The 12,512-nt window shown below is 32.2% G+C and overlaps 1 protein-coding gene across 1 annotated transcript; it reads left to right on the top strand.

Moving 5' to 3' along the window:
• Window positions 1-10,133: 10,133 nt before the first annotated feature.
• Window positions 10,134-12,135, top strand: smim19 (small integral membrane protein 19). The gene is made up of 3 exons (XM_028459941.1): window positions 10,134-10,408; window positions 10,504-10,628; window positions 11,559-12,135. Exons 1-3 carry the CDS (start codon window positions 10,275-10,277, stop codon window positions 11,612-11,614), a joined length of 315 nt encoding a protein of 104 aa, XP_028315742.1. The 5' UTR covers window positions 10,134-10,274; the 3' UTR covers window positions 11,615-12,135.
• The last annotated feature ends 377 nt before the right edge of the window (window positions 12,136-12,512 follow it).

Raw genomic sequence — 12,512 nt, 5'->3', positions numbered from 1 at the left:
AAATATAATGCACATACTTAAACAGGGCTAAATAATCAGTAAGGCACAAAAAATGACAAAAACAAAAATCACCCAAAATAAAAAGTAAGGCTATAGCAAGGCATTTTTTTCAAAAAAATTTCAAAAAAAAAAAATTTAGTTAGGACCATCATTAGACCCTAAAAACTACTGCAAATATAATGCACATACTTAAACGGGGCTAAATAAGCAGTAAGGCACAAAAAATTACAAAAAACAAAAATCACCCAAAATAAAAAGTAAGGCTATAGCAAGGCATTTTTTTCAAAAAAATTCCAAAAAAAAAAAATTGAGTTAGGACCATCATTAGACCCTAAAAACTACTGCAAATATAATGCACATACTTAAACGGGGCTAAATAAGCAGTAAGGCACAAAAAATGACAAGAAACAAAAATCACCCAAAATAAAAAGTAAGGCTATAGCAAGGCATTTTTTTCAAAAAAATTCAAAAAAAAAAAATTGAGTTAGGACCATCATTAGACCCTAAAAACTACTGCAAATATAATGCACATACTTAAACAGGGCTAAATAAGCAGTAAGGCACAAAAATTGACAAAAAACAAAAATCACCCAAAATAAAAAAGTAGGCATAGCAAGGCATTTTTTTCAAAAAAAATTCCAAAAAAAAAAAATTGAGTTAGGACCATCATTAGACCCTAAAAACTACTGCAAATATAATGCACATACTTAAACGGGGCTAAATAAGCAGTAAGGCACAAAAAATGACAGAAAAAAAAAATCACCCAAAATAAAAAGTAAGGCTCTAGCAAGGCATTTTTTTCAAAAAAATTCCAAAAAAAAAAAATTGAGTTAGGACCATCATTAGACCCTAAAAACTACTGCAAATATAATGCACATACTTAAACAGGGCTAAATAAGCAGTAAGGCACAAAAAATAAAAAAAAAACAAAAATCACCCAAAATAAAAAGTAAGGCTATAGCAGGCATTTTTTTCAAAAATTTCAAAAAAAAAAAATTTAGTTAGGACCATCATTAGACCCTAAAAACTACTGCAAATATAATGCACATACTTAAACGGGGCTAAAGAAGCAGTAAGGCACAAAAATGACAGAAAAAAAAAATAACCCAAAATAAAAAGTAAGGCTATAGCAAGGCATTTTTTTCAAAAAAATTCCAAAAAAAAAAAATTGAGTTAGGACCATCATTAGACCCTAAAAACTACTGCAAATATAATGCACATACTTAAACAGGGCTAAATAAGCAGTAAGGCACAAAAAATTACAAAAAACAAAAATCACCCAAAATAAAAAGTAAGGCTATAGCAAGGCATTTTTTTCAAAAAATTCCAAAAAAAAAAAAATTGAGTTAGGACCATCATTAGACCCTAAAAACTACTGCAAATATAATGCACATACTTAAACGGGGCTAAATAAGCAGTAAGGCACAAAAAATGACAAAAACAAAAATCACCCAAAATAAAAAGTAAGGCTATAGCAAGGCATTTTTTTCAAAAAAATTCCAAAAAAAAAAATTGAGTTAGGACCATCATTAGACCCTAAAAACTACTGCAACTATAATGCACATACTTAAACGGGGCTAAATAAGCAGTAAGGCACAAAAAAAGACAAAACACAAAAATCACCCAAAATAAAAAGTAAGGCTATAGCAAGGCATTTTTTTCAAAAAAAATTCCAAAAAAAAAAAATTGAGTTAGGACCATCATTAGACCCTAAAAACTACTGCAAATATAATGCACATACTTAAACAGGGTTAAATAAGCAGTAAGGCACAAAAAATGACAAAAAAACAAAAATCACCCAAAATAAAAAGTAAGGCTATAGCAAGGCATTTTTTTCAAAAAAAATTCCAAAAAAAAAAATTGAGTTAGGACCATCATTAGACCCTAAAAACTACTGCAAATATAATGCACATACTTAAACGGGGCTAAATAAGCAGTAAGGCACAAAAAATTACAAAAAACAAAAATCACCCAAATTAAAAAGTAAGGCTATAGCAAGGCATATTTTTTCAAAAAAATTCCAAAAAAAAAATTGAGTTAGGACCATCATTAGACCCTAAAAACTACTGCAACTATAATGCACATACTTAAACGAGGCATTTTTTTCAAAAAAATTCCAAAAAAAAAAATTGAGTTAGGACCATCATTAGACCCTAAAAACTACTGCAACTATAATGCACATACTTAAACGGGGCTAAAAAGGTTGTAAGGCACAAAAAAATGACAGAAAACAAAAATCACCCAAAATAAAAAGTAAGGCTATGGCAAGGCATTTTTTTCAAAAAAATTCCAAAAAAAAAAAAATGGAGTTAGGACCATCATTAGACCCTAAAAACTACTGCAACTATAATGCACATACTTAAACGGGGCTAAATAAGCAGTAAGGCACAAAAAAAGACAAAACACAAAAACCACCCAAAATAAAAAGTAAGGCTATAGCAAGGCATTTTTTTCAAAAAAATTCCAAACAAAAAAAATTGAGTTAGGACCATCATTAGACCCTAAAAACTACTGCAAATATAATGCACATACTTAAACGGGGCTAAATAAGCAGTAAGGCACAAAAAATTACAAAAAACCAAAATCACCCAAAATAAAAAGTAAGGCTTTAGCAAGGCATTTTTTTCAAAAAAAATCCAAAAAAAAAATTGAGTTAGGACCATCATTAGACCCTAAAAACTACTGCAAATATAATGCACATACTTAAACGGGGCTAAATAAGCAGTAAGACACAAAAAATGACAAAAAACAAAAATCACCCAAAATAAAAAGTAAGGATATAGCAAGGCATTTTTTCCAAAAATTTCAAAAAAAAAAAAAATTGAGTTAGGACCATCATTAGACCCTAAAAACTACTGCAAATATACTGCACATACTTAAACGGGGCTAAAAGAGCAGTAAGGCACAAAAAATGACAGAAAACAAAAATCACCCAAAATAAAAAGTAAGGCTATAGCAAGGCATTTTTTTCAAAAAATTTAAAAAAAATAATAAATTCAGTTAGGACCATCATTAGACCCTAAAAACTTCTGCAAATATAATGCACATACTTAAACAGGGCTAAATAAGCAGTAAGGCACAAAAAATGACAAGAAACAAAAATCACCCAAAATAAAAAGTAAGGCTATAGCAAGGCATTTTTTTCAAAAAAATTCCAAAAAAAAAAAAATTGAGTTAGGACCATCATTAGACCCTAAAAACTACTGCAAATATAATGCACATACTTAAAAGGGGCTAAAAAGGCTATAAGGCACAAAAATTTACAAAAAACAAAAATCACCCAAAATAAAAAGTAAGGCTATAGCAAGGCATTTTTTTCAAAAAAAATCCGAAAAAAAAAAATTGAGTTAGGACCATCATTAGACCCTAAAAACTACTGCAAATATAATGCACATACCTAAACGGGGCTATAAGAGCAGTAAGCCACAAAAAATGACAAAAAACAAAAATCACCCAAAATAAAAAGTAAGGCTATAGCAAGGCATTTTTTTCAAAAAATTTTTTTTAGTTAGGACCATCATTAGACCCTAAAGACTACTGCAAATATAATGCACATACTTAAACAGGGTTAAATAAGCAGTAAGGCACAAAAAATGACAAGAAACAAAAATCACCCAAAATAAAAAGTAAGGCTATAGCAAGGCATTTTTTTCAAAAAAATTCCAAAAAAAAAATTGAGTTAGGACCATCATTAGACCCTAAGAACTACTGCAAATATAATGCACATACTTGAACTGGGCAAAGAAATTAGTAAGGCACAAAAAATGACAGAAAACAAAAATCACCCAAAATAAAAAGTAAGGCTATAGCAAGGCATTTTTTCCAAAAATTTCAAAAAAAAAAAAATTGAGTTAGGACCATCATTAGACCCTAAAAACTACTGCAAATATACTGCACATACTTAAACAGGGCTAAAAGAGCAGTAAGGCACAAAAAATGACAGTAAACAAAAATCACCGAAAAGAAAAAAGTCAGGGTATAGCAAGGCATTTTTTTCAAAAAAATTCCAAAAAAAAAAAAATGAGTTAGGACCATCATTAGACCCTAAAAACTACTGCAAATATAATGCACATACCTAAACTGGGCAAAAAAATCAGTAAGGCACAAAAAATGACAAAAAAAATAAAAATCACCTAAAATCATAAGTAAGGCAAGGCGAATTTTTTCAAATAAAATTCCAAAAAAAATAATTTAGTTAGGACCATCATTAGACACTAAAAACTACTGCAAATATAATGCACATACTTAAAAAGGGTTAAATAAGCAGTAAGGCACAAAAAATGACAGAAAACAAAAATCACCCAAAATAAAAAGTAAGGCAAGGCATTTTTTTCAAAAAAAATTCCAAAAAAAAAAATTGAGTTAGGACCATCATTAGACCCTAAAAACTACTGCAAGTATAATGCACATACTTAAACAGGGTTAAATAAGCAGTAAGGCACAAAAAATGACAGAAAACAAAAATTACCCAAAATAAAAAGTAAGGCTATAGCAGGGCATTTTTTTCAAAAGTTTCAAAAAAAAAAAAAATTCAGTTAGGACCATCATTAGACCCTAAAAACTACTGCAAATATAATGCACATACTTGAACTGGGCAAAGAAATTAGTAAGGCACAAAAAATGACAGTAAACAAAAATCACCGAAAATAAAAAAGTCAGGCTATAGCAAGGCCTTTTTTTCAAAAAAATTCCAAAAAAAAAAAAATGAGTTAGGACCATCATTAGACCCTAAAAACTACTGCAAATATAATGCACATACTTAAACGGGTCTAAATAAGCAGTAAGGCACAAAAAAAGACAAAACACAAAAATCACCCAAAATAAAAAGCAAGGCATTTTTTTCAAAAAAAATTCCAAAAAAAAAAATTGAGTTAGGACCATCATTAGACCCTAAAAACTACTGCAAATATACTGCACATACTCAAACAGGGCTAAAAGAGCAGTAAGGCACAAAAAATGACAGTAAAGAATAATCACCCAAAATAAAAAGTAAGGCTATAGCAAGGCATTTTTTTCAAAAAAAAAAAAAAATTGAGTTAGGACCATCATTAGACCCTAAAAACTACTGCAAATATAATGCACATACTTAAATTGGGCTATGAAAGCAGTAAGAAAATAAAAATGACAAAAAACTAAAATTGCCCAAATTCAAAAGTAAAGCTATAGTAAGGCATTTTTTTCAAAAAAATTACCAAAACAAAATTGAGTTAGGACCATCATTAGACCCTAAAACCTACTGCAAATATAATGCACATACCTAAACTGGGCTAAGAAAGCAGTATGGTACCAAAAATGACAAAAAACTCATTATCCCAAATCAAAAGTCAGGCTATAGCAAGGCATATTTTTTCAAAAATTTCAAAAAAATAAAAATTGAGTTAGGACCATCATTAGACCCTAAAAACTACTGCAAATATAATGCACATACTTCAAAATGAGCTAAGAAAGCAGTCAGGGTGTTACGGCTGGTGCCTCCTGGCCTCTCAGCCTGTCCTTCCTCTCCTCTCCTAACACACCTGGCTCACATCAGTAATCAGGTAGGAGAGGGAGGAGGAGCTGTATAAAAGGCTGAGAGGACCAGAAAGCAGGAGGCACAACGACTGACCAGCAGCAGGCATGTGGGGAGAGTTCTTCAGCTCCCCACTGGACATCTTTTTAATTTTGTTGTTTTAGTTTGGACTGGAGATTTCTGGTAGTCCTGTTTTCGTGTTCCTGTCGTTTAGTGTTTTGTATGTTTGTAGTTTAGAGGGTGGACGACGGCCCTGTATAGGGTTGGCCCAGTGTCCTCCCTACTATTGTTCAGTTTGGCCAGGATCTCCAGTCCCTGTTATATTTGTTCTGCTGGTACTTTTATAATTTTGTTAATAAATACTTTTGATAATCGTTGAGGTTCTGTGTGGCGTCTTGTTTATGTTGTGGCCCCTCAAACCTTGAATAACATCCTAGAGGGGGTTGTAACAGGCACAAAAATGACAAAAAACAAAAATCACCCTAAATCAAAAGTAAGGCTATAGCAAGGCATATTTTTTCAAAAATTTCCAAAAAAAAAAAATTGAGTTGAGACCATCATTAGACCCTAAAAACTACTGCCGGTATAATGCACATACTTAAACAGGGCTAAGAAAGCAGTAAGGCAAAGAATAGACAATAAAACAAATATCACCCCAAATCAAAAGTAAGGCTATAGCAAGGCATGTTTTTTCAAAAATTTCAAAAAAATAAAAATTGAGTTAGGACCATCATTAGACCCAAAAAACAACTGCAAATATAATGCACATACTTAAACAGGGCTAAGAAAGCAGTAAGGTACCAAAAATGACAAAAAACAAAAATCACACCAAATCAAAAGTAAGGCTATAGAAGGCATTTTTTTCAAAAAATTTCAAACAATAAAAATTTAGCTAGGACCATCATTAGACCCATAAAATTTAGAAAATTATAAAAATCACCCAAAATCGGTGGTAAGGCTATTGTAAGGCATCTTTTTTTTAAAATTTCAAAAATTAAAAACTGAGTTAGGACCATCATTAGACCCTAAAAACTACTGCAAATATAGTGCACATACTTAAGCTGGGCTAAGAATGCAGTAAGGCACAAAAATTGACAAAATTAGAAAAATCACCCAAAATCAGAGGTAAGGCTATAGTCAGGCACATTTTTCAAAAAATTCAAAAAAAAAAAATTGAGTTAGGACCATCATTAGACCCCAACAACTACTGCAAATATAATACCCATACTTAAAATAGGTTAAGAATGCAGTAAGGCCTAAAATTTGAAAAAATGTTGAAATTTTTTTTGACATTTGGCTATCACAAGACCCTAAAAACTAGTGCAAATATGATGTGCACACTTAAACCTCGATGAAAATGCAAAAATGCATGAAAAAAGAGAAAAAACTGACAAACACTTTAAATCAGTAAGGCATAAAATGTAAAAAAGTTTGGAATTTTTTTTTGAGGTAAGGCTATCACAAGACCCTAAAAACTAGTGCAAATATGATACGCACACTTAAACTGGGATGAAAATGCAAAAACCCATTAAAAAAGAGAAAAAAGTGACACCTTAAATCAGAGGTAAGGCTTTTTTCTAAGATAAAGCTATCACAAGACCCTAAAAACTAGTGCAAATATAATATGTGCACTTAAACTGTAAGAAAATGCAGTAAGGTATTAAAAATGAGAAAAAAGTAACAAACACCCTAAATCAGAGGTAACGCATGAAATTTAAACAATTTTGGAATTTCTTTTTTTCTGAGATAAGGCTATCACAAGACCCTAATAACTAGTGAAAATATAATATGTGCACTTAAACTGGGAAGCAAATGCAGTATGGCATTAAAAATTAGAAAAAGTGACAAACACCCTAAATCAGAGGTAAGGCATAAAATTAAAAAAAAATGGGAATTTTTTTTCGAGGTAAGGCTATCACAAGACCCTCATAACTAGTGCAATTATGATATGTGCACTTAAACTCAGATGAAAATGCAGTAAGGCATGAAAAATGAGGAAAAAATTGACAAACACCCCAAATCAGAGGTAAGGCTATATAGTAAGACAAAAATTTGAAAAATTTTGGAATTTTTTTTCTGAGATAAGGCTATCACAAGACCCTAAAAACTAGTGCAAATATGATATGCACACTTAAACTGGGATGAAAATGCAGTAAGGCATGAAAAATGAGAAAAAAAAGTGACAAACACCCTAAATCAGATGTAAGGCTATAGTACAGCATAAAATTTAAAAATTTTGGAATTTTTTTTTAGATCAGGCTATAACAAGACCCTAAAAACTAGTGCAAATATGGTGTGCACACTTTAACTGGGATGAAAATGCAAAAACGCATGAAAAAAGAGAAAAAAGTGACAAACACCCTAAATCAGAGGTAAGGCATAAATTAGAAAAATTTTGGAATTTTTTTTCTGAGGAAAGGCTATAACAAGACCCTTAAAAACTAGTGCAAATATGATACACACACTTAAACTGGGATGAAAATGCAGTAAGGCATGAAAAATTAGAAAAAAGTGACAAACATCCAAAATCAGAGGTAAGGATATAGTAAGGCATAAAATTTGAAAAACTTAAAAAAAAAACTGAGAAAAGGTTATCACAAGACCCTGAAAACGAGTGCAAATATGATACGCACACTTAAACTGGGTTAAAAATGCAAAAATGCATGAAAAATGAGAGTCATGGTACCACAGCTCAATGTTGAAAGGTAGTCATGGTAATCCTGAGTTTACCATGTTATCGTGACTGAAGCTTGTTGGCTGAGCTTGAGCAACTTGGCGGAGGTCTATGAGTGCTTTTCTAGTTATTATTATTATTATTATTATTATTATTATTATTATTATTATTATTATTATTATTATTATTATTATTATTATTATTATTGTATATTATTGCTTTTATTATTATATTATAGTTACTGGATTCTTATGATATTATTTTGTTATTGCTGCTACCAAACTGCCAGCAGAGCTGAAGTCAGCATTCATTGTGAACATTTTTAAATCAAAGTTAAAGCCATTCTTTTTCTCTACTACTTATTATTGAGAGGAAGATTTTTGGTCATGTTGTTGATGTAATGTGTTTGTTATTGATTTTAAATGTTTTTACTGATGATTTTAAATGCTTTTTTTTGCTGCTGATTTGAATGTTCTTGTTGATTTTAAGCTGTTGAATATTTTCTGTTGCACTCTAATGTAAAGCGCATTGAGTTGCCTTGTGTATAAAATGCACTATACAAATAAATTTGCCCTGCCATTATTATTATTATTATTATTATTATTATTATTATTATTATTATTATTATTATTATTATTATTATCAATATTAATATTGATACTATCACTCTTACTACTATATCACAATCATCATCATCATCATCAATCATCATTGTTGTAGCCAAAGATCTGAAATATAAGGAACAAGAACATAAACAATCCTCACAGAAAACTATTGACAAGACTATTTACAAGCCTTTTATTGAACCTGTGGAAGAGAACTGTTTTGCACTAGGTTGTATACAGAGAGACATAGTCAGAGGTTTTGCTTTGCTGAATCAATCAATCAATCAATCAATCAATCAATCAATCAATCAATCAATCAATCAATCAATCAATAATTTATTAGAGATGAACAGAAAATGAATCAACAACAATATCAAGTCAATAGAAGAACAGGCACTCATCTAAAACACAGCTGTGGGCGTCAGGGTCGTCTCACTCCTTGGGCCACAACTGTAGTTTTCTCAGCATTTTTATTCTATGTTGTTATCTCGAGTTTTCTCCTCCTTCTGCTCACACATGGCTGGGACATGTGTCTTCTTTTTTATGATACATAAGACATTTGTGATTGTCAGGGTCAAACATGAGCTCATCAAAGATAAAGACATACATGCAGGAAGAAATGTACAAGTCAAAGCACAGTTTACAAAAGTTTAAATCTTACAGTATTATTTTAATTAGAAGATGTTTTACATTTAGAAATCAAATGATCTGTTAATGTAGTTAGTTAAAGATGTCATTTACTGGTGATTTAAAGCAATACAAATTATGTTCAAGATTATTGATTTATTCATTATTATTATTTATCATTTAGGGGTCTATTGTGTCTGTTTATTTGATTTATTAGGTATATGAATGTGAGTTGTTTAACGTGTATTAAGTTAAATTTTTTAAATATAATTATTCTTATTTGTTAATGATTTAGACTTTGTGCATTTTGGGTCAAACTGACATTTTAGTGTTCATTTGAGTCTCCTAGTTATTTATTTATATCTGATTTGCATTATTGCAAACTGCTTGATTTTGTAGATTTAGATTAAGTCAAAAAAAAAAAAAAAAAAAAAAAAAAAAAAAAAAAAAAGTCAAAATCAGATGTTCTGAAACTGTATGTCCTTGTCCTGTGGGGCTTTGACAAAAGTTGGCCTGACTGAGAATGTTTTTATTAACAGGATTATTGAGTATAAAGATATATAATTATAGTATCACACACAAAAAGAAACCATGAATAATAATCCATTCCAACAGTTTAAAGGCTGCCTCCACCAGTACTGTTCCAAGATGGCGGCGAGGAGGTGCGTCCCTCTACTCCGCCATGTTGACGCTACCCGGAAAAAGAAGAAGAATCCAACCAATCAGAGGCCAGCCGCCATTAAAAAAAACAGAAGTAGGTGTTCTGTTTACTGACCTCTTTGAGAGCAGACAGGCTCCCTTTCACTGTATCTTTCGTCAGCATTTGAACTGTTCCCGGACTGGTTCGGGTAGTGTGCTGATGGGGGGTCATGGGGTTTTGGGGAACGAGCCGGAATCGATAGATTACTCCGTGCACGAAGCGTGGAACGAGGCTACAAACGTTTATCTGCTCGTGATCCTGGTCAGCTTCGGCCTGCTCATGTACGCCAGAAAGTAAGGGCCCTGAACGCACCACAGCTCCGTCTGTTGTTCGACTTGTTCACTAATGCTCACACGTTTTAATCGACTTTTTGTGGTTTATTTTTTAGAAACAAAAGGAAGATCCTGCGCATCTTCACTTTGCCTCCGACTGTCGGCAGCAGCTCGGAGCCGAACTTCTACGACAGCCTGCAGAAGGTCCGCCTGAGGCAGCAGCTAGAGATGTACTCTCTGGGTGAGGAGAAGCATTCTGGAGAGTTCCTCCAGACACGATCGTCTTTAAAATATATTAATTTGAGCTTGCCGTGACCCAAAATGTTACATATATTAAAAAAAAAAAACTTTTAAGATGAAATTGTCTTTTTCTACATAATAGAATATATAGTGCATATTTAGAACACAAAGTATACTGTACAGCACTTTTAAATCACAAAATTAAAATAATCTAAACAAAAATGCAATTTAAAAAACAACTATAATTGAATTTAATATCACCAAGTAAATATTAAGAGAAATTGTGCAATTACACATTTTTGGCCCAAAATATTAAAGCCTATATACATATATTTAATTTTTGTTTTGAGAAATGCTCAGGCTTTAAAAGTTAGATCTGACTGAATCCAGTCCAAACCTGATTTCAATTTATTTTTTTAAGCCCAAACTCATTACAGTCCAACACTATTCAAATCTGTGCATGCACACAGCCTAAGAACAAGTCTTTGATACGTTTTAACATAATTTATTCACTTGCCAGTGACCAGCCTTGGATTCACCTCCTTAGCATCCATTTGTGCATCTTTCTTGTGCATTATCACACAGTGCCTGAGCACATCTACAAAGATAGAAAGGAAGACTAAACCCGACCTGCAGGTTGGGGCAACGTCAGCTCTAATGTTCAGGGCCCACTGAAAACGGGTTTGCAAGCCACAAATTGAGAAGCAGCAGAGCTGAAGTCAGCACCCATTGTGAACATTTTTAAACTCAAGTTAACGGCACCATTTTTCTTTACCGCTTATGACTGAAAGGGAGATATTTTATTGATTTTGTTTCAACATGTTACTTATTTTTAATCAGGTAAAGCATATTGAATTGCCTTGTCTGAAATGCACTATACAAATAGATTTGCCTTGCTTAATGCCAACTTTTTATTTATTTTTTGCTCCAGCCCGGAAGTTTGATCAGCAGGGGCAGACGGACAGCGTGCAGCTCACCATGGAATGAGGCTAGCAAGCAGTGCGTCACTGTTGTTTTCCTCCTTGGACCAAAACAACACATTTCGGACCTGTAAAAAGATGTTCTTCCTTTGCTTCACCTGTGAGGTGAAGAGATCCTACTGCTGGCTTGGTGAATAACAGACTGGGAATATTGGAGCATCACACAGCAGTGATGGTGATGAGAATAATCAATAACCCAGGACTCCAAAAGAACTTATTGGACTTGGAACAACAATGTCATTTTTCTCTAGTTTAATCTGTTTTAAGTGTTGATACCATTTTTTTTTTTAGTCTTAAAATTTAATTTTCCAAATAGTGATTTTGTGGCTGTATTTACTGTATGTATGTATTGTCAGAGCATCCTGGAGTTGTTGGATTTATTTTAAAGTTTTAACTTTTACTTTAAGATAAATTATGTTGCATCATTGTAATAAATGCAGAATCTGTCCTCTGCAAGTACAAGATAAGGCTTGTGATTTAACTTGATAATGAAGTCAATGTCAATAAACCCAAATGTCAAAAACAAAATCTCATGTTACAGATTGAGCTTTCTTTCTCTGTGGATATAAGTGTGTATTTGATCAAACATTTTAACAGTAACTATTTATTGTAATCAGATTTTAACTGAACTACTGGATCCTTGAATAGCAGGACTCCAACATGAGTTTTGACCAGGATCAATGTCTGCATGCCAGAAATAATGGTCAATTCTAAACAATAGTAATATGTGAAGGATTCATTTATTCAGACTACTTTTTTTTTTTCAGGAAATCTGATCTAACATGTTTCGAATTCTAACTGTCAGTGTTCCTTGGAGGCATCTAGTGATGTGTCTTCATCAGTTCTTTCTGGGCGTGGCCAACCTGAGAGTTCTCTTAAGATGGCCACGCCCCCTGTCACCAGGG

This window comes from Gouania willdenowi, chromosome 10 (assembly GCF_900634775.1).
Source record: "Gouania willdenowi chromosome 10, fGouWil2.1, whole genome shotgun sequence".
Taxonomy (NCBI): Eukaryota; Metazoa; Chordata; class Actinopteri; order Blenniiformes; family Gobiesocidae; genus Gouania; species Gouania willdenowi.
This window is presented reverse-complemented; position numbering and strand designations above follow the sequence as displayed.

Bases quoted from the DNA above. Each gene is read 5' to 3' on its own strand.
- smim19 (XM_028459941.1), top strand. From the start codon at position 10,275: ATGGGGGGTCATGGGGTTTTGGGGAACGAGCCGGAATCGATAGATTAC. The intron at 10,409-10,503 runs GTAAGGGCCCTG...TTTATTTTTTAG, and splicing joins CTGCTCATGTACGCCAGAAA to AAACAAAAGGAAGATCCTGC. The intron at 10,629-11,558 runs GTGAGGAGAAGC...TTTTTGCTCCAG, and splicing joins GCTAGAGATGTACTCTCTGG to CCCGGAAGTTTGATCAGCAG.